The sequence below is a fragment of the Triticum dicoccoides genome, chromosome 7A, assembly GCF_002162155.2.
Source record: "Triticum dicoccoides isolate Atlit2015 ecotype Zavitan chromosome 7A, WEW_v2.0, whole genome shotgun sequence".
In the NCBI taxonomy this organism is placed as follows: Eukaryota; Viridiplantae; Streptophyta; class Magnoliopsida; order Poales; family Poaceae; genus Triticum; species Triticum dicoccoides.
In genome coordinates, this window is record NC_041392.1 from 18,901,364 (window position 1) to 18,924,052 (window position 22,689).

Genomic DNA, 22,689 nt, shown 5'->3' on the forward strand with positions numbered 1-22,689 from the left:
TGCATATGTTCTTGTTGGCCCCCCCTTCGATTCTGCTGTAGCTCCGCCCACGCTCTTAATTATAATACTTATGGAGGGAGTAACTTCTTCCAACAGAATCAACAAGCTCAGATGACACTCGCAATATTGAGTTTCTCCTCCTTGATCTATCAACACTAAAAGCTGCTACAGATGATTTTGCTGAACACAAAAGGCTTGGGGAGGGAGGTTTCGGTGTAGTTTACAAGGTATAGGTCCCACAGTATGATTTTTTCAAATGATTGATATGCCTTGTTAGATGAGTTGTGCTTCTTTATAAGATGTTGTGACAGGCTTGGCGAGCCAACGTAAAAACTCAGCCACTCTTATGAAGATGAAACCCAAAAGATTTTCGTTGGGGCGTAACCCTCTCAGCGACGCGCCACATCGGAACCCGGGTGTGGTGGAAAATGGGCAAGGGCCGGGCCGTCACCCCCCAAGTGGCGCGCCGTATCTTGATCCGGATACGATGGCAAGTGAGCGAGGATCGGGTCGTCGCATCCTTAGTGGCGCGCTACATCGGCGCCCGGATGTAGTGGAAAATGAGCAAGGGTCTTCGCATTTGACTCGACGAGTGCGAAGGGTAAGGAAGCTAGCCGAGCCTAGGAGGATTCGCTTAGGTAGCTGGAACGTAGGGTCTCTGACAGGGAAGCTTCGGGAGCTAGTTGATGCAGCAGTGAGGAGAGTTATTGATATCCTTTGCATCCAAGAAACCAAATGGAGAGGACAGAAGGCGAAGGAGGTGGAGGATACCGGCTTCAAGCTGTGGTACATGGGGACGGCTGCAAACAGAAATGGCGTAGGCATCTTGATCAACAAGAGCCTCAAGTATGGAGTGGTAGACGTCAGGAGACGTGGGGACCGGATTATCCTGGTCAAGCTGGTAGCTGAGGACTTGGTTCTCAATGTTATCAGCGCATATGCCCCGCAAGTAGGCCACAATGAGAACACCAAGAGGGAGTTCTGGGAAGGCTTGGAAGACATGGTTAGGAGTGTACCGATTGGTGAGAAGCTCTTCATAGGAGGAGACCTCAATGGCCACGTGGGTACATCTAACACAGGTTTTGAAGGGGCGCATGGGGGCTTTGGCTATGGCATCAGGAATCAAGAAGGAGAAGATGTCTTAAGCTTTGCTCTAGCCTACAACATGATTGTAGCTAACACCCTCTTTAGAAAGAGAGAATCACATCTAGTGACTTTTAGTAGTGGCCAACACTCTAGCCAGATTGATTTCATCCTCTCGAGAAGAGAAGATAGGCGTGCGTGCCTAGACTGTAAGGTGATACCTGGGGAGAGTGTTGTACCCCAGCATAAGCTGGTGGTTGCTGACTTCCGCTTTCGGATTCGTGTCCAGCGGGATAAGCGTGCCAAGGTCGCTAGAACGAAGTGGTGGAAGCTCAAGGGAGAGGTAGCTCAGGTGTTCAAGGAGAGGGTATTTAAGGAGGGCCCTTGGGAGGAAGGAGGGGATGCGGACAATGTGTGAATGAAGATGGCGACTTGCATTCGTAAGGTGGCCTCAGAGGAGTTTGGAGTGTCCAGGGGAAGGAGAAGCGAAGATAAGGATACCTGGTGGTGGAATGATGATGTCCAGAAGGCGCTTAAAGAGAAGAAAGATTGCTTCAGACGCCTATACCTGGATAGGAGTGCAGACAACATAGAGAAGTACAAGATGGCGAAGAAGGCCGCAAAGCGAGCTGTTGGTGAAGCAAGGGGTCGGGCATATGAGGACCTCTACCAACAGTTAGGCACGAAGGAAGGTGAAAGGGACATCTATAAGATGGCTAAGATCCGGGAGAGGAAGACGAGGGATATTGGCCAAGTCAAATGCATCAAGGACGGAGCAGGCCAACTCTTGGTGAAGGACGAAGAGATTAAGCATAGATGGCGGGAGTACTTCGACAAGCTGTTCAATGGGGAGAATGAGAGTTCTACCATTGAAATGAATGACTCCTTTGATGAGACCAGCATGCGTTTTGTGCGGCGCATCCAGGAGTCTGAGGTGAAGGAGGCTTTAAAAAGGATGAAAGGAGGCAAGGCGATGGGCCCTGATTGTATCCCCATTGAGGTGTGGAAAGGTCTCGGGGACATAGCGATAGTATGGCTAACTAAGCTTTTCAACCTCATTTTTCGGGCAAACAAGATGCCAGAAGAATGGAGACGGAGTATATTAGTACCAATCTTCAAGAACAAGGGGGATGTTCAGAGTTGTACTAATTACCGTGGAATTAAGCTGATGAGCCATACAATGAAGCTATGGGAGAGAGTCATTGAGCACCGCTTAAGAAGAATGACAAGCTTGACCAAAAATCAGTTTGGTTTCATGCCTGGGAGGTCGACCATGGAAGCCATTTTCTTGGTACGACAACTTATGGAGAGATATAGGGAGCATAAGAAGGACTTGCATATGGTGTTCATTGACTTGGAGAAGGCCTATGATAAGATACCGTAGAATGTCATGTGGTGGGCCTTGGAGAAACACAAAGTCCCAGCAAAGTACATTACCCTCATCAAGGACATGTACAATAATGTTGTGACAAGTGTTCGAACAAGTGATGTCGACACCGATGACTTCCCGATTAAGATAGGACTGCATCAGGGGTCAGCTTTGAGCCCTTATCTTTTTGCATTGGTGATGGATGAGGTCACAAGGGGTATACAGGGAGATATCCCATGGTGTATGCTCTTTGCGGATGATGTGGTGCTAGTTGACGATAGTCGGACGGGGGTAAATAGGAAGTTAGAGTTATGGAGACAAATCTTGGAATCGAAAGGGTTTAGGCTTAGTAAAACTAAAACCGAGTACATGATGTGCGGTTTCAGTACTACTAGCTGTGAGGAGGAGGAGGTTAGCCTTGATGGCCAGGTGGTACCTCGGAAGGACACCTTTCGGTATTTGGGGTCAATGTTGCAGGAGGATGAGGGTATTGATGAAGATGTGAACCATCGAATCAAAGCCGGATGGATGAAGTGGCGCCAAGCTTCTGGCATTCTCTGTGACAAGAGAGTGCCAAAAAGCTAAAAGGCAAGTTCTACAGGACGGCGGTTCGACCCGCAATGTTGTATGGCGCGGAGTGTTGGCCGACTAAAAGGCGACATGTTCAACAGTTAGGTGTGGCGGAGATGCGTATGTTGAGATGGATGTGTGGCCACACGAGGAAGGATCGAGTCCGGAATGATGATATACGAGATAGAGTTGGGGTAGCACCAATTGAGGAGAAGCTTGTCCAACATCGTTTGAGATGGTTTGGGCATATTCAGCGCAGGCCTCCAGAAGCTCCAGTGCATAGCGGACGGCTAAAGCGTGCGGAGAATGTCAAGAGAGGGCGGGGTCGACCGATTTTGACATGGGAGGAGTCCGTTAAGAGAGACCTGAAGGATTGGAGTATCGACAAAGAGCTAGCTATGGACAGGGGTGCGTGGAAGCTTGCTATCCATGTGCCAGAGCCATGAGTTGGTTGCGAAATCTTATGGGTTTCACTTCTAGCCTACCCCAACTTGTTTGGGACTAAAGGCTTTGTTGTTGTTGTTGTTGTTGTTGTAATGCCAAAAGCATTCAAGAAAAATATTATTTCCAAAAAAGCGGACAGAAGATAGCTTAGCGTAGCTAGCACTCCTCCACTCAAGCCAGCATGTAGCCCGCAGGGAACGGAACGAAATGAGACATGGGGCACCCTGGTGAGGAGCAGGAGAGAGATGCGGTAGAAGAAGAACCTGCCAGTGAAGAGAAAAAGAAGAATGCCAAAACATCCGACTGTCTTTCCGAGGAGGCATCACACCATGCCAGGTACAATGTATACCGAGAGATGAGAGTTGTTGAAGAGAGCTTCTGACGGATTAGAAGTCAACATACAATCATACAGATCCTAATGAATTAGCTTTGTAGGTGTTCGGAGTTGTTCCATACTTATGTTATTTTTTTCATTGTGTGCTACAAGGTGTTAGCACTTTTCTCGAGGTTATGAATTTCACCCGGCCATGACGCAACTACCTCTAGGGTCGATTCCCCGGTTGAGGAGTTGCACGCTAGTGAGGACCCCTTGGCAACGCTCATTCAGGAGAATCCGCAGCTCATCGTAATAAAGATTTTTGAGGACCTGTCCAAGAAGAAAGCACCACCTAAGGAGAGCAACGACCCAGTGCCTCCGAGTCCACTGATCGGCATTCCTGATGATGCTTGCTTCTTGGGACGATGTTCCTTGAGTGCTAGTCTGGTGTGTGTGGTCTTCGCCGGTTTCCCTTGATTAACCGTGCCATGTACGGTTTTTGGGTCCGGTTTCCTTTATTAACTGGACCAATTCTCTTCTTCTTAATGCAATGCGGGAGCTCCCCACCCTCTGACGAGGTTCCATCAAAAAATGATGCTTGCTCCTCCACTATGGGGGAGATTCCCACCTGCTCCGACTCCATGATCACTGGCTTCATCGACTACAACTCGGAGTAGTCTACCTAGCTAGATAGTTTGACCTTGATGTAGTAACGTAGTTATGTAGCTGCTGATGTTGACATGGATTTGCAATTCTGATGCTTTTGGGTATATGAGTGATGAATGCTTACGTGGCTTATGTTACATGTGTTATTTTAACTTGCATTGCTTCTTGAAATCTTATTCTTTCTCTCTGTGGATGAAGTGGTATGTGGTGTACGGAGGTAGGTGTCTACGAGTCTATGATTCATGGCCCGCTTGCAATGAACAAGTGATTCATTACAAATATAGCTCCTTTGATTTATTCAATAGTAGGAGGAGGCAGAGAACCATTACTCCAACTATTTGCTCGATGAGAAGAGCAACTAAACATGAATAGTCAATGGTATAAGCCAGCTTATCGGGTTGAGTGGATTCAAAAACTTGATAATCATCTTTCAGTTCGTCCTGATTGTGATGCTATTTTTATCATGTGATCGTATGTAGCACATATTGTCCACTTTGTTGTTTAGTGAGCATGCACTCGTGTTAAATATCTACTTTGTGACTTCATATGAAGCTTGTGTAGACCATATATGATATTTTTGTGAGCTTGATGTTATGTATGTGATCCGTATTGAGTATACAAATTTTTTATTTGTCATTCTTAATGGATATTACAATTATATCTGTTTTTTCTATAGGGTTATATGAAAAACAAATAAAATCAGGTTAACAAAGCCGTTTTACGAGAGTCAAACTCGGCAAAGTTATCTTTTCCGAGTGTAGTATTCGGAAACCAGGACACGTGGCAGGCGCTGGCAGCTTGGTTTCCCTTTTGCCGAGAACAAGTAGGAGGTGCTCAGCAAAAGGTACTATCTGGAAGTTGCTAATGCCTGGTAAGCCGAGTGGATGGCATTGATCTCGGCAAAAGGAAGTTTCTCTGGGGAGTTGCTTGCGCCAGGTAAGCCGATAGTTGGCGCTCGGTAACTTGGAAAGTGTTTGCCGAGTGCGATTCTGGCTCTTGGCAAAGACCTGATAAACATGAAGTCACTTTCTTTTGCCGAGAGTACCCTTTTGGTTCTTGGCAACAAGTTTACCGAGTATCCCGATGGATGATTCTCGGTAAAATCCTGTTTGGCTGAGAGGTGTACGCCGAATACGCTTTACCGAGAAATTAACTCGGCAAAGGGGTTGCCGAGGTTTTTCTTTTTCTTTTTGGCCCTTCACTCCACAAGACCACAACACTGGGCAAAGCAGCAAATTCGAGTAGTGTGGGGCGCTGCTTGGCCCTTTTCTCTTGAAAAGGAAACCACTGGCCGGGTTGTAACCAGCTCACCTCACTGCCAGTGCATTGCCACCTACTGCCATACATTTACTATTTTTCACCTACCGGTCTAGTAGAAAAACAAGGTGTAGTATACGCACATGTGTGGCGTGTTTTATGTCTAGGTACACGCCCGGCCGTTTGGCAGCATGCACGTACATACAGATACGGCCAGCCGGAGTAAAGTCGAGGTCGTCCGCACGCGGCATCTTAGCTAGCGTCGGTCCACTCAAGCCATGCATGCATGCATGCAGCCGCCGGGACGGACGTAGGTGGCCACCCCGTCCCGTTCCGTTCACGAGTACAAATAACCAGGGCACCCTGCCGAGGAGGAGGAGAGCTTTGGTAGAAGAACATACCCAACCCCAGTGAAGAAGAAGAAGAAGAAGAAGAAGAAGAAGAAAAAGAAGAAGAAGAGCACATCGGCCGGTCGCCGTCCGTCCAAGAAGAAGAAGCTAGGCATCACGCCAGGTCAGGTACCTTCAAATCTATTTACTTTCTTAGTAAATCGCCATCATCTGGCTTCGGTTTTTCATTCGATTTATTATCTATTACTATATATGCTGACTAGTTATGTTGTCACATGCCAAATAATTGTCTACCCAGCGACCATGAGGATGACGACCACCGGCCTCCTCCTTGCCACCGGCGTCATTGTTTTCGTCATCTGCGCCGCCGCCACCCCCACACACGGGTGGATATCCTCCGACGACGATCCGAAGATCGAAGAGCTCGCAAAGTGGGCGGTGGCGGAGATGAAGCAAGGCCTCCAGTTGATCAACGTGGTCCGTTGCGAGGAGCAAGACCAAGGCGGTCCAGGAATCATCTATCGTATCCTGCTGGACGCGGTCCACCGCACCGGCGGGATGGGCCACTTCACGGCGGACGTGTACGAGGACGCGGCGACCAAAGTGCGCGCGCTCCTCTACTTCGGCACAGCCCGGTAGTAGGCAGCGGCCGGGATGGGAGGACTATTTAGGCTAATGTGATTAATTTAAGCCAGTGTTTCCCATGTGGATGGAGTATCAAGCATGTTTGTCTTTTGTTTCACACCAGTAATAAGATGTTGCAAGAAAAGCAGTAATGCTACACGCCCGGGGTCAGTCATTAAGGGGGTTTACGGGGTGGATTCACCTGGCAGTTTATGGTTGACTATTTGGGAAAATTGGCCCACACCCTCCTGAAAAATCAGGGGGTGGCTGGTTTAGTTAGTTGGAAGAAGCCCGTAATGCCCTTGTAAAGACCGGTGAGTCTAGCATTTTTGCAAAGTCAACCTGCCACCGCCGTGTTTGCCCTTCCTCGACGACACCGTGAAAGCCCACTGGATCCGCCACCACCTTCCTCCCCCGCTCCCTCTTCGTGTCACCGCTACCGGAGGAGCATGCCGACGAAGCCCGAGCTGTCTCCTAGGAAGGTGTCACGGGAACAATTACACCAGGCACTTCAGGTGAAGCCCGAGGACGACCCGCTCAGCCCAAGCGAGGGATAAAGCCCAACCCATATAACACTGGAGATGACCGGTGATGGTGTCTTGAACTAGGGATACTCACCACGTCGTTTTCGGACAAGGTGAATCGGGCCGAGGACCCCGGGGCAAAGCAGCAAATTTCAGTAGTGTGGGGCGCTGCTTGGCCCTTTTCTCTTGAAAAGGAAACCACTGGCCGGGCTCTAACCAGCTCACCTCACTGCCATGCATTTACTAATTTTCACCTAGCGGTCTAGTAGAAAAAACAAGGTGTAGTATACCTGTATACGTACATGTGTGGCGTGTTTTATGTCTGTACGTACACGCCCGTCCGTTTGGCAGCATGCACGTACATACAGCCAGCCGGGACGCGAAAAGGGCGAAGTGACCAGCGCGGAGTAAAATGGAGGTCGTCCACTCAAGCCATGCATGCATGCAGCCGCAGGGACGGATGTACGTGCCGAGACCGTCCCGTTCCGTTCACGAGTACAAATAACCAGGGCACCCTGGCATGGAGGAGGAGGAGAGAGCTGTGGTAGAAGGACATACCCCACCCCCAGTGAAGAATTAGAAGAAGAATAGCACGTCGGCCGATCGCGGTCCGTCCAAGAAGAAGAAGCTAGGCATCACGCCAGGCCAGCTGGTACCTTCAAGTCTAGAGTATACAGTATTTACTTTCTTATTATAAGTTTTCCTAATAAATCGCCGTCATCTGGCTTTGGTTTTTTATTTGATTTATTTATTATCTATTATATGCTGACTAGCTAGGTATGTTGTCACATGCCACAAATAATTGTCTACCCAGCGAGCATGAGGATGAGGACAGCCAGCCTCCTCCTTGCCACCGGCGACGTCCTCGCCGTCATATGGGCCGCCGTCGCCCCCACACCCGGGTGGAAATCCTGCGACGATGGCCCCAAGATCGACGAGCTCGCAAAGTGGGCGCTGGCAGAGATGAAGCAAGGCCTCCACCAGCTAAAAGCAAGATCCTTTCTATTCGGTGCGATGGCCTTGACCTTACTCCCCTGCAGTTGGCTCTTGGATGCCAGCTGGCTAGCTTCCCTTGCACTTACCTTGGGATGCCTCTGTCTGGTAGGCGGTTGAAGCTCGTTGACTCCCAAGACCTGCTTGACAAGTTACTTAAGAAGATTGCTGGTTGGAAGGCTAGGTGGATCTCCTCCACTGGAAGAATGGTACTCGTGAGGTTTGTACTTTCGGCAATGCCAATTTTCATGCTTCTGGTTGTTCATCAACCGAAATGGGTCATCAAGCAAATCGATAAGTTACGTCGTGCTTTTTTATGGTCTGGCTCTGATGCTGTCTGTAGTGGCAAGTGCCTTGTCCGCTGGACCCAGGTGTGCTCACCCATCTCTCTAGGCGGGCTTGGCATCCATGACCTTCAAGCTCAGGGGCGGGCGCTTAAAGTACGCTGGCTTTGGAAAAGCGTCACAGACCCAGATAAACCATGGCAAGGTCTGCAGCTCCCTGTTGACAAGCACGTTAAGGCTCTTTTCATTGCTTGTACCTCCATCAAAATTGGTAGTGGTATTAAGATATCCTTTTGGCATGATCACTGGCTCAACGGTGAGATTCCAGCTGTTTCGTTTCCTAAACTTTTCAATCATAGCAAGAACAGAAGAATATCATTGGCTGAAGGACTCACCAATAGAAAATGGGTCACTCTTCTCAAGCGCAACCCGGGCACCGAGGTGTTGCACGAATACATTGACTTCTGACACAGATCCAATGTGGTCACTTTGTCCAACCTGAAGGATGAGTTCATTTGGAAATGGTCAGCAGATGGAAGATATAATACTAAGTCAGCTTACCTATGTCAATTCTGGGGCAAGATTGATTCTCCTCTTCCTGAGATCATTTGGCATATCAAGGTTCCACCAAGAATAAGATTCTTCAGTTGGCTCTTTGTACAGGGCAAATGTTTGACTGCGGACAACCTTGCGAAGCAAGGTTGGCCTCACAACCCGATCTGTTAATTATGCCACTTAGGGTGGGAAGATGGTCTGCACCTTGTATCCAGCTGCCCTTTCACGGCTGGAATCTGGGGCTATTGCCTGGCGATATATAATTTTCCATTCAACCTCTTACCTATTGCTCATACTGGCTCTATATTGGACTGGTGGTTAAAGGCTTTGGATGGTACAGGCAGGAAAAATGTGTTGGGGAACGTTGCAGAAAACAAAAAAATTTCTATGGTTTCACCAAGATCCATCTATGAGTTCATCTAGCAACGAGTGATCGGATTGCATCTACATACCTTTGTAGATCACGCGCGGAAGCGTTCAAAGAACGGGGATGAGGAAGTCGTACTCGACGTGATCCAAATCACCGGAGATCCTAGCGCCGAACGGACGGCACCTCCGTGTTCAAAACACGTACGGTCAGCGTGACGTCTCCTCCTTCTTGATCCAGCAAGGGGGGAGGAGAGGTTGATGAAGATCCAGCAGCACGACGGCGTGGTGGTGGATGCAGGGGTTCACCGCAGCAGGGCTTCGCCGTTCTACTGCGAGAGGAAGAGGTGTAGCAGGGGAGAGGGAGGCGCCAAGACTGAAGGGTGCGGCTGCCCCTCCCTCCCCCCACTTTATATAGGCTCCCCTAGGGGGGCGCCGGCCCTAGGAGATGGGATCTCCTAGGGGGGCGGTGGCCAAGGGTGGAGTAGCCCCCCACCCTAGGGTTTCCAACCCTAGGCGCAGGGGGTGGGCCAAGGGGGGCGCATCAGCCCACTATGGGCTGGTTCCCCTCCCCACTTCAGCCCATGGGGCCCTCCGAGATGGGTGGCCCACCAGGTGGACCCCCGGGACCCTTCCGGTGGTCCCGGTACAATACCGGTGACCCCCGAAACTCTCCCCATGGCCGAAACTGCACTTCCTATATATAATTCTTCACCTCCGGACCATTCCGGAACTCCTCATGACGTCCGGGATCTCATCCGGGACTCCGTACAACTTTCGGGTTACTGCATATTCATATCTCTACAACCCTAGCGTCACCGAACCTTAAGTGTGTAGACCCTACGGGTTTGGGAGACATGTAGACATGACCGAAATGGCTCTCCGGTCAATAACCAACAGCGGGATCTGGATACCCATGTTGGCTCCCACATGCTCCTCGATGATCTCATCGGATGAACCACGATGTCGAGGATTCAAGCAACCCCCTATACAATTCCCTTTGTCAATCGGTACGTTACTTGCCCGAGATTCGATCGTCGGTATCCCAATACCTCGTTCAATCTCGTTACCGGCAAGTCACTTTACTCGTATCGTAATGCATGATCCCGTGACCAGACACTTGGTCACTTTGAGCTCATTATGATGATGCATTACCGAGTGGGCCCAGAGATACCTCTCCGTTATACGGAGTGACAAATCCCAGTCTTGATCCGTGTCAACCCAACAGGCACTTTCGGAGATACCCGTAGTATACCTTTATAGTCACCCAGTTACGTTGTGACGTTTGGTACACCCAAAGCACTCCTACGGCATCCGGGAGTTACACGATCTCATGGTCTAAGGAAAAGATACTTGACATTGGAAAAACTCTAGCAAACGAACTATATGATCTTGTGCTATGTTTAGGATTGGGTCTTGTCCATCACATCATTCTCCTAATGATGTGATCTCGTTATCAATGACATCCAATGTCCATAGTCAGGAAACCATGACTATATGTTGATCAACGAGCTAGTCAACTAGAGGCTTACTAGGGACATGTTGGTGTCTATGTATTCACACATGTATTATGATTTCCGGATAACACAATTATAGCATGAATAAAAGACAATTATCATGAACAAGGAAATATAATAATAATCTTTTTATTATTGCCTCTAGGGCATATTTCCAACAGTCTCCCACTTGCACTAGAGTCAATAATCTAGTTACATTGTGATGAATCGAACACCCATGGAATTCTGGTGTTGATCATGTTTTGCTCTAGGAAGAGGTTTAGTCAACGGATCTGCTACATTCAGGTCCGTATGTACTTTACAAATATCTATGTCTCTATCTTGAACATTTTCACGAATGGAGTTGAAGCGACGCTTGATGTGCCTGGTCTTCTTGTGAAACCTGGGCTCCTTGGCAAGTGCAATAGCTCCAGTGTTGTCACAGAAGAGTTTGATCGGCCCCGACGCATTGGGTATGACTCCTAGGTCGGTGATGAACTCCTTCACCCAAATTGCTTCATGCGCTGCCTCCGAGGCTGCCATGTACTCCGTTTCACATGTAGATCCCGCCACGACGCTCTGCTTGCAACTGCACCAGCTTACTGCCCCACCATTCAAAATATACACGTATCCGGTTTGTGACTTAGAGTCATCCAGATCTGTGTCGAAGCTAGCGTCGACGTAACCCTTTATGACGAGCTCTTCGTCACCTCCATAAACGAGAAACATTTCCTTAGTCCTTTTCAGGTACTTCAGGATATTCTTGACCGCTGTCTAGTGTTCCTTGCCGGGATTACTTTGGTACCTACCTACCAAACTTATGGCAAGGTTTACATCAGGTCTGGTACACAGCATGGCATACATAATAGAACCTATGGCTGAGGCATAGGGGATGACACTCATCTCTTCTATATCTTCTGTCGTGGTCGGACATTGAGCTGAGCTCAATTTCACACCTTGCAACACAGGCAAGAACCCCTTATTAGACTGATCCATATTGAACTTCTTCAATATCTTATCAAGGTATGTGCTTTGTGAAAGACCTATGAGGCGTCTTGATCTATCTCTATAGATCTTGATGCCTAATATATAAGCAGCTTCTCCAAGGTCCTTCATTGAAAAACTCTTATTCAAGTGGGCCTTAATGTTGTCCAAAAGCTCTATATCATTTCCCATCAAAAGTATGTCATCTACATATAATATGAGAAATGCTACAGAGCTCCCACTCACTTTCTTGTAAACGCAGGCTTCTCCATAAGTCTGCATAAACCCAAACGCTCTGATCATCTCATCAAAGCGAATGTTCCAACTCCGAGATGCTTGCACCAGCCCATAAATCGAGCGTTGGAGCTTGCACACCTTGTCTGCATTCTTAGGATCGACAAAACCTTCCGGCTGCATCATATACAATTCTTCCTTAAGGAAACCATTAAGGAATGCTGTTTTGACGTCCATTTTCCATATCTCATAATCATAGAATGCGGCAATTGCTAACATGATTCGGACGGACTTCAGCTTCGCTACCGGTGAGAAAGTCTCATCGTAGTCAACCCCTTGAACTTGTCGATAACCCTTAGCGACAAGCTGAGCTTTATAGACGGTCACATTACCATCCGCGTCTGTCTTCTTAAAGATCCATTTATTTTCTATGGCTCGCCGCTCAACGGGCAAGTCAGTCAAAGTCCATACTTTGTTTTCATACATGGATCCTATCTCGGATTTCATGACTTCCAGCCATTTGTCGGAATCCGGGCCCGCCATCGCTTCTTCATAGTTCGAAGGTTCACCATTGCCTAACAACATGATTTCCAAGACAGGGTTGTCGTACCACTCTGGTGCGGAACGTTTATCTTGTGGACCTACAAAGTTCAGTAGCAACATGATCTGAAGTTTCATGATCATCATCATTAACTTCCTCTCTAGTCGGTGCAGGCACCTCAAGAACATTTTCTTGAGTTGCGCCATTTTCCGGTTCAAGAGGCAATACTTCATCAAGTTCTATTTTTCTCCCACTTACTTCTTTCGAGAGAAACTCTTTCTCTAGAAAGGATCCATTCTTGGCAACAAAGATCTTGCCTTCGGATCTGAGGTAGAAGGTATACCCAATAGTTTCTTTAGGGTATCCTATGAAGACACATTTTTCCGACTTGGGTTCGAGCTTTTCAGGTTGAAGTTTCTTGACATAAACATCGCATCCCCAAACTTTTAGAAACGACAGCTTAGGTTTCTTCCCAAACCATAATTCATACGGTGTCGTCTCAACGGATTTCGACGGAGCCCTATTTAAAGTGAATGCGGCAATCTCTAAAGCATAGCCCCAAATGATAGCGGTAAATTGGTAAGAGACATCATAGATCGCACCATATCTAATAGAGTGCGATTACGATGTTCGAACACACCATTACGCTGAGGTGTTCCAGGCGGCGTCAGTTGTGAAACTATTCCATATTTTCTTAAGTGTGTGCCAAATTCGTGACTCAAGTATTCTCCTCCATGATCTGATCGCAAGAACTTGATTTTCCTGTCACGTTGATTCTCAACCTCGCTCTGAAATTCCTTAAACTTTTCAAAGGTCTCAGACTTGTGTTTCATTAAATAGACATACCCATATCTACTCAAGTCATCAGTGAGGGTGAGAACATAACGATAGCCACCGCGAGCCTCAACACTTATTGGACCGCACACATCAGTATGTATGATTTCCAATAAGTTGGTTGCTCGCTCCATTGTTCCTGAGAACGGAGTCTTGGTCATTTTACCCATGAGGCATGGTTCGCACGTGTCAAGTGATTTGTAATCAAGAGACTCTAAAAGTCCATCTGCATGGAGCTTCTTCATGCATTTGACACCTATGTGACCAAGGCGACAGTGCCACAAGTATGTGGGACTATCATTATCAACCTTACATCTTTTGGTACTCACACTATGAATATGTGTAGCATTACGCTCGAGATTCATTAAGAATAAACCATTACCATCGGAGCATGACCATAAAACATATCTCTCATATAAATAGAACAACCATTATTCTCGGATTTAAATGAGTAGCCATCTCGTATTAAACAACATCCTGATACAATGTTCATGCTCAAACTTGGCACTAAATAACAATTATTTAGGTTCAAAACTAATCCCGTAGGTAAATGTAGAGGTAGCGTGCCGACGGCGATCACATCGACCTTGGAACCATTCCCGACGCGCATCGTCACCTCATCCTTCGCCAGTCTCCGCTTATTCCGCAGCTCCTGCTTTGAGTTACAAATGTGAGCAACTGCATCAGTATCAAATACCCAGGAGCTACTACGAGTACTGGTAAGGTACACATCAATTACATGTATATCACATATACCTTTCGTTTTGCCGGCCTTCTTGTCTGCTAAGTATTTGGGGCAGTTCCGCTTCCAGTGACCACTTTCTTTGCAATAAAAGCACTCAGTCTCGGGCTTCGGTCCATTCTTTGGCTTCTTCCCGGCAGCTTGCTTGCCGGGCGCAGCAACTCCCTAGCCGTCCTTCTTGAAGTTCTTCTTACCCTTGCTTTTCTTGAACTTAGTGGTTTTATTCACCATCAACACTTGATGTTCCTTTTTGACTTCTACCTCTGCTGATTTCAGCATTGCAAATACTTCAGGAATGGTCTTTTCCATCCCCTGCATATTGAAGTTCATCACAAAGCTCTTGTAGCTTGGTGGAAGCGACTGAAGGATTCTGTCAATGACCGCGTCATCCGGGAGATTAACTCCCAGCTGAGTCAAGCTGTTATGCAACCCAGACATTTTGAGTATGTGCTCACTAACAGAACTATTTTCCTCCATCTTACAGCTGAAGAACTTGTCGGAGACTTCATATCTCTCGACCCGGGCATGAGCTTGAAAAACCATTTTCAGCTCTTCGAACATCTCATATGCTCCGTGTCTCTCAAAACGCTTTTGGAGTCCCGGTTCTAAGCTGTAAAGGGTGCTGCACTGAACGAGGGAGTAATCATCGGAACGTGTCTGCCAAGCGTTCATAACGTCTTGTTCTGCAGGGAGAACAGGTGCTTCACCTAGCAGTGCTTGTAGGACATAATCTTTCTTGGCAGCTATGAGGATGATCCTCAGGTTCCGGACCCAGTCCGTATAGTTGCTGCCATCGTCTTTCAGCTTGGTTTTCTCTAGGAACGCGTTGAAGTTGAGAACAACATTGGCCATTTGATCTACAATACATGTTGTAAAGATTTTAGACTAAGTTCATGATAATTAAGTTCATCTAAATTAAATTATTCAATGAACTCCCACTCAGATAGACATCCCTCCAGTCATCTAAGTATAAATGATCCGAGTTAACTAGGCCGTGTCCGATCATCACGTGAGACGGGCTAGCCAACATCGGTGAACATCTTCATGTTGATCGTATCTTCTATACGACTCATGCTCGACCTTTCGGTCTTCTGTGTTCCGAGGCCATGTCTGTACATGCTAGGCTTGTCAAGTCAACCTGAGTGTTTGCATGTGTAAATCTGTCTTACACCCGTTGTATGTGAACGTCGGAATCTATCACAACCGATCATCACGTGGTGCTTCGAAACAACGAACCGTCGCAACGGTGCACAGTTAGGGGGAACACTTTCTTAAAATTATTATGAGGGATCATCTTATTTACTACCGTCGTTCTAAGTAAACAAGATGCAAAAACATGATAAACATCACATGCAATCAAATAATAATAGTGACATGATATGGCCAATATCACATAGCTCCTTTGATCTCCATCTTGGGGCTCCATGATCATCTTGTCACCGGCATGACACCATGATCTCCATCATCATGATCTCCATCATCGTGTCTCCATGAAGTTGCTCGCCAACTATTACTTCTACTACTATGGCTAACACGTTTAGCAATAAAGTAAAGTAATTTACATGGTGTTTCTCAATGACACGCAGGTCATACAAAAAATAAAGACAACTCCTATGGCTCCTGCCGGTTGTCATACTCATCGACATGCAAGTCGTGATTCCTATTACAATAGCATGAACATCTCATACATCACATATATATCATTCATCATTCATCACAACTTTGGCCATATCACATCACAAAAACACTTGCTGCAAAAACAAGTTAGATGTCCTCTAATTGTTGTTGCAAGTTTTACGTGGCTGCAATAGGGTTCTAGCAAGAACGTTTTCTTACCTACATGAAAGCCACAACGTGATTTGTCAACTTCTATTTACCCTTCATAAGGACCCTTTTCATCGAATCCGCTCCAACCAAAATGGGAGAGACAGACACCCGCCAGCCACCTTATCCAACTAGTGCATGTCAGTCGGTGGAACCAGTCTCACGTAAGCGTACGTGTAAGGTTGGTCCGGGCCTCTTCATCCCACAATACCGCTGAAGCAAAATAAGACTAGTAGCGGCAAGAAAGTTGACAACATCTACGCCCACAACAAATTGTGTTCTACTCGTGCAAAGAGAACTACGCATAGACCTAGCTCATGATGCCACTGTTGGGGAACGTTGCAGAAAACAAAATATTTCCTATGATTTCACCAAGATCCATCTATGAGTTCATCTAGCAACGAGTGATCGGATTGCATCTACATACCTTTGTAGATCACGCGCGAAAGCGTTCAAAGAACGGGGATGAGGAAGTCGTACTCGACGTGATCCAAATCACCGGAGATCCTAGCGCCGAACGGACGGCACCTTCGTGTTCAACACACGTACGGTCAGCATGACGTCTCCTCCTTCTTGATCCAGCAAGGGGGGAGGAGAGGTTGATGAAGATCCAGCAGCACGACGGCGTGGTGGTGGATGCAGGGGGTCACCGCAGCAGGGCTTCGCCGTTCTACTGCGAGAGGGAGAGGTGTAGCAGGGGAGAGGGAGGCGCCAAGACTCAAGGGTGCGGCTGCCCCTCCCTCCCCCCACTTTATATAGGCTCCCCTAGGGGGGGCGCCGGCCCTAGGAGATGGGATCTCCTAGGGGGGGCGGCGGCCAAGGGTGGAGTGGCCCTCAAGGCAAGTGGGGCGCCCCCCCCCCCACCCTAGGGTTTCCAACCCTAGGCGCAGGGGGTGGGCCAAGGGGGGCGCATCAGCCCACTATGGGCTGGTTCCCCTCCCCACTTCAGCCCATGGGGCCCTCCGGGATGGGTGGCCCCACCAGGTGGACCCCCGGGACCCTTCCGGTGGTTCCGGTACAATACCGGTGACCCCTAAAACTCTCCCGATGACCGAAACTGCACTTCCTATATATAATTCTTCACCTCCGGACCATTCCGGAACTCCTCGTGGCGTCCGGGATCTCATCTGGGACTCCGAACAACTTTCGGGTTACTGCATATTCATATCTCTACAACCCTAGCGTCACCGAACCTTAAGTGTGTAGACCCTACGGGTTCGGGAGACATGTAGACATGACCGAAATGGCTCTCCGGTCAATAACCAACAGCGGGATCTGGATACCCATGTTGGCTCCCACATGCTCCTCGATGATCTCATCGGATGAACCACGATGTCGAGGATTCAAGCAACCCCGTATACAATTCCCTTTGTCAATCGGTACGTTACTTGCCCGAGATTCGATCGTCGGTATCCCAATACCTCGTTCAATCTTGTTACCGGCAAGTCACTTTTACTCGTATCGTAATGCATGATCCCGTGACCAGACACTTGGTCACTTTGAGCTCATTATGATGATGCATTACCGAGTGGGCCTAGAGATACCTCTCCGTTATACGGAGTGACAAATCCCAGTCTTGATCCGTGTCAATCCAACAGACACTTTCGGAGATACCCGTAGTACACCTTTATAGTCACCTAGTTACGTTGTGACGTTTGGTACACCCAAAGCACTCCTACGGCATCCGGGAGTTACACGATCCCATGGTCTAAGGAAAAGATACTTGACATTGGAAAAACTCTAGCAAACGAACTATACGATCTTGTGCTATGTTTAGGATTGGGTCTTGTCCATCACATCATTCTCCTAATGATGTGATCTCGTTATCAATGACATACAATGTTCATAGTCAGGAAACCATGACTATATGTTGATCAACGAGCTAGTCAACTAGAGGCTTACTAGGGACATGTTGGTGTCTATGTATTCGCACATGTATTATGATTTCCGGATAACACAATTATAGCATGAATAAAAGACAATTATCATGAACAAAAAAATATAATAATAATCCTTTTATTATTGCCTTTAGGGCATATTTCCAACAAATGACCTATCATCACTTATAATGGCGGTGTCCTGACAGGTTTGGAAAGAAAGAAATAACCGCATATTCAACAACAAAGCAAACCACTTCCTGAAGGTCGCTGAGAACATTATCAATGAGCTGAATTCTTGAAGAATCGCTGGATTCAAAGGAGCAAAATGGACAGGCGCGAGATAATTTCTTTCTTTCTTTCTTTTTCTAGTGTACATTTGTATAGCTTTTTCTTCCCCTTTCTGGCTGTCAGCCGTCCTGAATCTTGACCTGTATTTCTTGGAGTGTCTCATCCTATCTTAAATGAATGAAATCAGCACAATGCTGTTTTTCGTCAAAAAAAAAAAAGCAAGGCCTCCAATTGAGCAGCATGCTCCGTTGCGAGGAGCAAGGCCAAGGCGGTCAAGGAATCATCTATCGTATCCTGCTTGACGCGGTCGACCACACCGGCGGACGTGTACGAGGAGGCGGCGACCAAAGTGCGTAAGCTCCTCTACTTCGGCAAAGCCCCGTGGTAGGTAGCGGCCGGGTTGGCAGGACTAGTTAGCCGGTGTTTCCCATGTGGATGGAGTATCAAGCGTGTTTGCCTTTTGTTTCGCACCACTAATAAGATGTTGCAAGAAAAGCAGTAATGGTACACGCACGGGGTCATTACGGGGGTTTACGTGGTGGATCCATCTGGTAGTTTATGGTTGTCCATTTGGGAAAATTGGCCCATATCCTCCATAATGCTCCTGTAAAAACCCGTGAGTCTAGCATTTTTGCAAGAACACTCACCCTGCCACCGCCGAGTTCGCCCTTCCTCGGTGCTATCGTGGAAACCTGCTGGATCCGTCGCCACCTTCCTCTCCCGCTCCCCCTCATCTCACTGCTGCCGGAGGAGTATGCCGGCGAAGCCCGTGCAGTCTCCTTTTTCTAGGAACACCTACAACTTTATTGATCATAACAATTATAGATACACTGATTGTACCTAAAATCCAAGAAAATACAAATTAACTCCTATGACTAAGAATTACAATGAAATCTCTTGTAAACATCTTTTTCGTTGTAGCAATCTCTACTTGAAGAAATACTCCAAAGACTTCGGTAAAGAGGTTGCAATTGAAATAGAGCAACGATATTGTCATTCTTTCACCTGCACAAACATTACTCCCCCCTTCCATCTATATAGGGCCTAATACGTTTTTCGAGGCTAACTTTGACCAAATGTTAGGGCAATAATATATGACATGCAAATTACACAAAGCACATTGTCAAATTCGTATGTGAAAGGAGTTTTCAATGATATAATTTTCACATTATGCATGCCATGTATTATTAATCTTGTCAATAGTCAAAGGATGTCTTAAAAAACGCATTAGGCCCTATATAGATGGAAGGAGGGAGTACCAATAATGGTTTTTGAAAGCACCTTGCCCATCCAAAGAGATGGGAAGCCTTGATCGATGAATGTATTTGGGTCGGGTATGACCCCCTAGAAGTGCAGGTTGTCAAATCACTATATCTTCACCATGGTGTCGATGAAAATTGATCTCACCTCCACAAATAATCAGACCAGTAAAAAAAAGGCTTGACACAACAATATAAACTCATTGGATCTGAATAACTGGATCTGCGAGGTCAGAAAACTCTCTGACTTCAAGGCACCGCCAAAAGAATGAGATGAATTTATTCTCACAAAACTATTATTACCATGGTGTCGATGAAAATTGATTTCACCTCCACAAATAATCAGACCAGCAAAAAAAGGCTTGACACAACAACATAAACTCATCAGATCTTAATAACCGGATCTATGAGGACAGAGAACTCTCTAACTTCATGGCACCGACAAAAGAACGAGAGGAATATATTCTCACAAAACTGTGATGATGACTAGACGATGGTATAGAACATAGAAGTCTTGAAGATCCGAGGTCCCCCCACCTCTCGCATGCGTTCCTCCTTCGTTTATGCACGCTAGAGAATCATTACATTAGTTTTTTTTATACAAGAGAATCGTTACATTAAATGTACAGAGAGAGAGAGAGAGTTGGGTCAGTTGGTCAGCAACGCGAAATGAGGCCCGACCCGGCCCGTGGAGTAAACGCGGCCCAGAGGAGAAGCGGTCAAGGGGTCGCGGAGCCTTTATGATTTCTCCGCCTACTCTCTCGCTCGCCTTCGCTCCCTCTCTCTCTCTCTCCCTCCCCCACAAACGCGTGCGTCTCCTCCCTCTCCCCGGCGGCGGCGGCGGGCGAACACCGATCGATCGCGAGGTAATCTCACCACCGACCCCTCTCCCCATCTTCCCCATTTCTGTACGTGCGAACCTGGGTCTCCGCCGCCGACCGCGTACGTGTGCGCGCGCGCGTTCGAGCGAGGTTTGCCGCCGTTTTTATTTCCCACGGTTAATCTAGGGTACGGGGATTGCCGAGGATACCGCGGGATCCGTAGCATGCGCCGTGAAGGGCGCTTCCGCGCGCGTCGATCGGATCCAACCGCGCTCTCCACGGTCCGTGATTGGTGGCGCCGGGTTTGGCTCCTCGATGATCGTCGTCGTTTGTCTCGTCGGGGAGGATTTGATTTTGGGAAATCAAGGCCGCGGTCTCAGGATGGTCGGTGGATACGTAGTGATTTGTTACCATGATTCGTATCCTTCGGTTCGTTGCCGACGGGATGGATGGGTGGGTCGTCATTTTTACCCGGTGGATCTGTGGTGGCTTTTCATATAAAAATGTCTCATCTTGATCTCTGCACATGTGCATGCATACCTTTTGAGTTCCCCTTCAACCTGATCATTGATACGGTACTAGTTGTGATTAGCATGGTCAAAGGGGCGCATAAATCATCTCTTTGGTGGTTCATGTGTACCCTTGCACATAATGCACCCCATATGCACGCCCCTTTCCCTTCCATGACGCGCCATCTTCCATTGTCACATGGCGGATTGCGTTCGTTCATGACTATGCCATGCGAATTAAGAAAACAGCCGCCTATGTGGATCGAGAAATCAGCCGACTGTGTTAGTGGGGCTGCTCGCTTTCTGTCATGCCATGCATTTGAATTTTGATACATGTGAGTAGTTCTGTATACCTGTCCATTACATTTGACGATCTGCATCATGTTTCATCATTGTGCAGCAGCAATGTCGGGCAAGTACATTATCGGTTCGCTGGTTGGATCCCTTGGCATTGCATATGTCTGCGACGCCATCGTTTCCGACAAGAAGATCTTTGGAGGTGAGTACCATGCTGTTACATGAAATGCCTGTAGGATGCCTGCGCCCCTAACCTCTTGGAAGAATATGCATCTGACGCTGCTTGTTCCATTCGGATCCAGGCACTGTGTGCAAGACGGCGACAGACAAGGAGTGGTTTCAGGCCACGGACGCCAAGTTCCAGGCCTGGCCCCGTGTCGCCGGGCCGCCGGTCGTCATGAACCCCATCAGCCGCCAGAACTTCATCGTGAAGGACCCCTGAATGCGCTGCGGCGCAAGCTCGACCAGCGTTTTGCTTCCACCATGCAGCCAAAGTTTCTTTTCTAGGGTTTTGAAGTTCCTAATAAAAGGGACTTTAAAGTCAGGGTATACTATTTTTTTCTCGAATTTCAGTTTCCGTGAGCAACTTTGGGGGGCTTTACCGCTCGCTCACTCGCCTTTCGATGAACTATGTTCCTCGGTGAAATTTCCCACGAGGCAGTAAAATAACTGCATTGTAGTTTCTGCATTGTATTTCATGTTCTGTGTTTCTTCCTGATGATGCTGCACGTTTATGCTGTGATGATACCCAGCCTACTGTTTTTGTCTGGTAGTGCACCATAATTATTTTTGCTTGATTTATGCTGCCTTTGCACCCTGCCTGTGCTGCTGTTACTGCACAATTGCAAACTTTTATTGACAAGAATACATCAGCTGCTGTTTAGATTGCATATCGTTTTGTGTTATCTTGCTGAGAACGCTGGACTCAGCTGGAGTTTTGCGATATATCAGTGCCCACTGAAGCCAAACTATGGCCTAACACTAGTGCAAGCCTTTGCACCTGTGGGCTTGTATGCAGAGAGGATGTTTTTCCTTTTTGGACAGAACTGTGCGATCAACTTCAATTAATTTGCGTTTTGAACAATGCAACACAATGGCCACGAGCCATTCACATGAACCTGATGTTCTTGATCCGCTGAAATGGTTTACATGCCAATTGTAGTTAACATCAGCGTCTTTGACACAACAGATTTCTGTAAAATTAGGAGCATAGTACACGCATGGAGGAGATTAAAATGATGGTAACATGAACATAAGACTTCTGAATGTGTTTGCTTCCGGATGGGGCACATCGAAGGGGCCACGCATGATGGCAAAAGGACAAACTAAAAAACCGTGAAATTGGATGACTACTCCCATGTTCCATGTCAATGTCAACAAATTTGGTGATGTGGCTCCTTACATTCATGGAGGGGAAGATAGAGCAGGGATTGGATGGTGATAGAAAACGAAAGCTTCCGCTAGAAAAAAGAGGAATTAGAATCACAAATGAACCACAAAACTTTTTTAGTCGTCGCAAGTTCTCGGGGAATAAAAGATATCCCCGCATCTTGATACAAGCACTGAACATATGGCCTAT

General features: G+C 47.4%; 2 protein-coding genes and 1 pseudogene across 3 annotated transcripts; all 3 read left to right on the forward strand.

Annotated features, from left to right (window-relative positions):
• The window catches only part of LOC119332891, a 98,317-nt pseudogene extending 94,058 nt beyond the window's left edge, over positions 1-4,259 (forward strand).
• A 1,842-nt stretch (positions 4,260-6,101) lies between these two features.
• LOC119334481 (putative cysteine proteinase inhibitor 7) lies at positions 6,102-6,842 on the forward strand. Its single transcript, XM_037607040.1, has 2 exons — positions 6,102-6,223; positions 6,354-6,842. Exon 2 carries the CDS (start codon positions 6,359-6,361, stop codon positions 6,692-6,694), a length of 336 nt encoding a protein of 111 aa, XP_037462937.1. The 5' UTR covers positions 6,102-6,223; positions 6,354-6,358; the 3' UTR covers positions 6,695-6,842.
• A 13,403-nt stretch (positions 6,843-20,245) lies between these two features.
• LOC119331106 lies at positions 20,246-21,861 on the forward strand. 2 transcript variants are annotated; one of them, XM_037604282.1, is made up of 3 exons: positions 20,246-20,349; positions 21,214-21,312; positions 21,413-21,861. In XM_037604282.1, the coding sequence occupies exons 2-3, from the start codon at positions 21,219-21,221 to the stop codon at positions 21,550-21,552; spliced, it is 234 nt and encodes a 77-aa protein (XP_037460179.1). In that variant the 5' UTR covers positions 20,246-20,349; positions 21,214-21,218; the 3' UTR covers positions 21,553-21,861. The 2 variants fall into 2 exon arrangements, with proteins under 2 accessions (XP_037460179.1, XP_037460180.1); XM_037604283.1 differs by having other exon boundaries at positions 20,269-20,349; positions 21,217-21,312.
• The last annotated feature ends 828 nt before the right edge of the window (positions 21,862-22,689 follow it).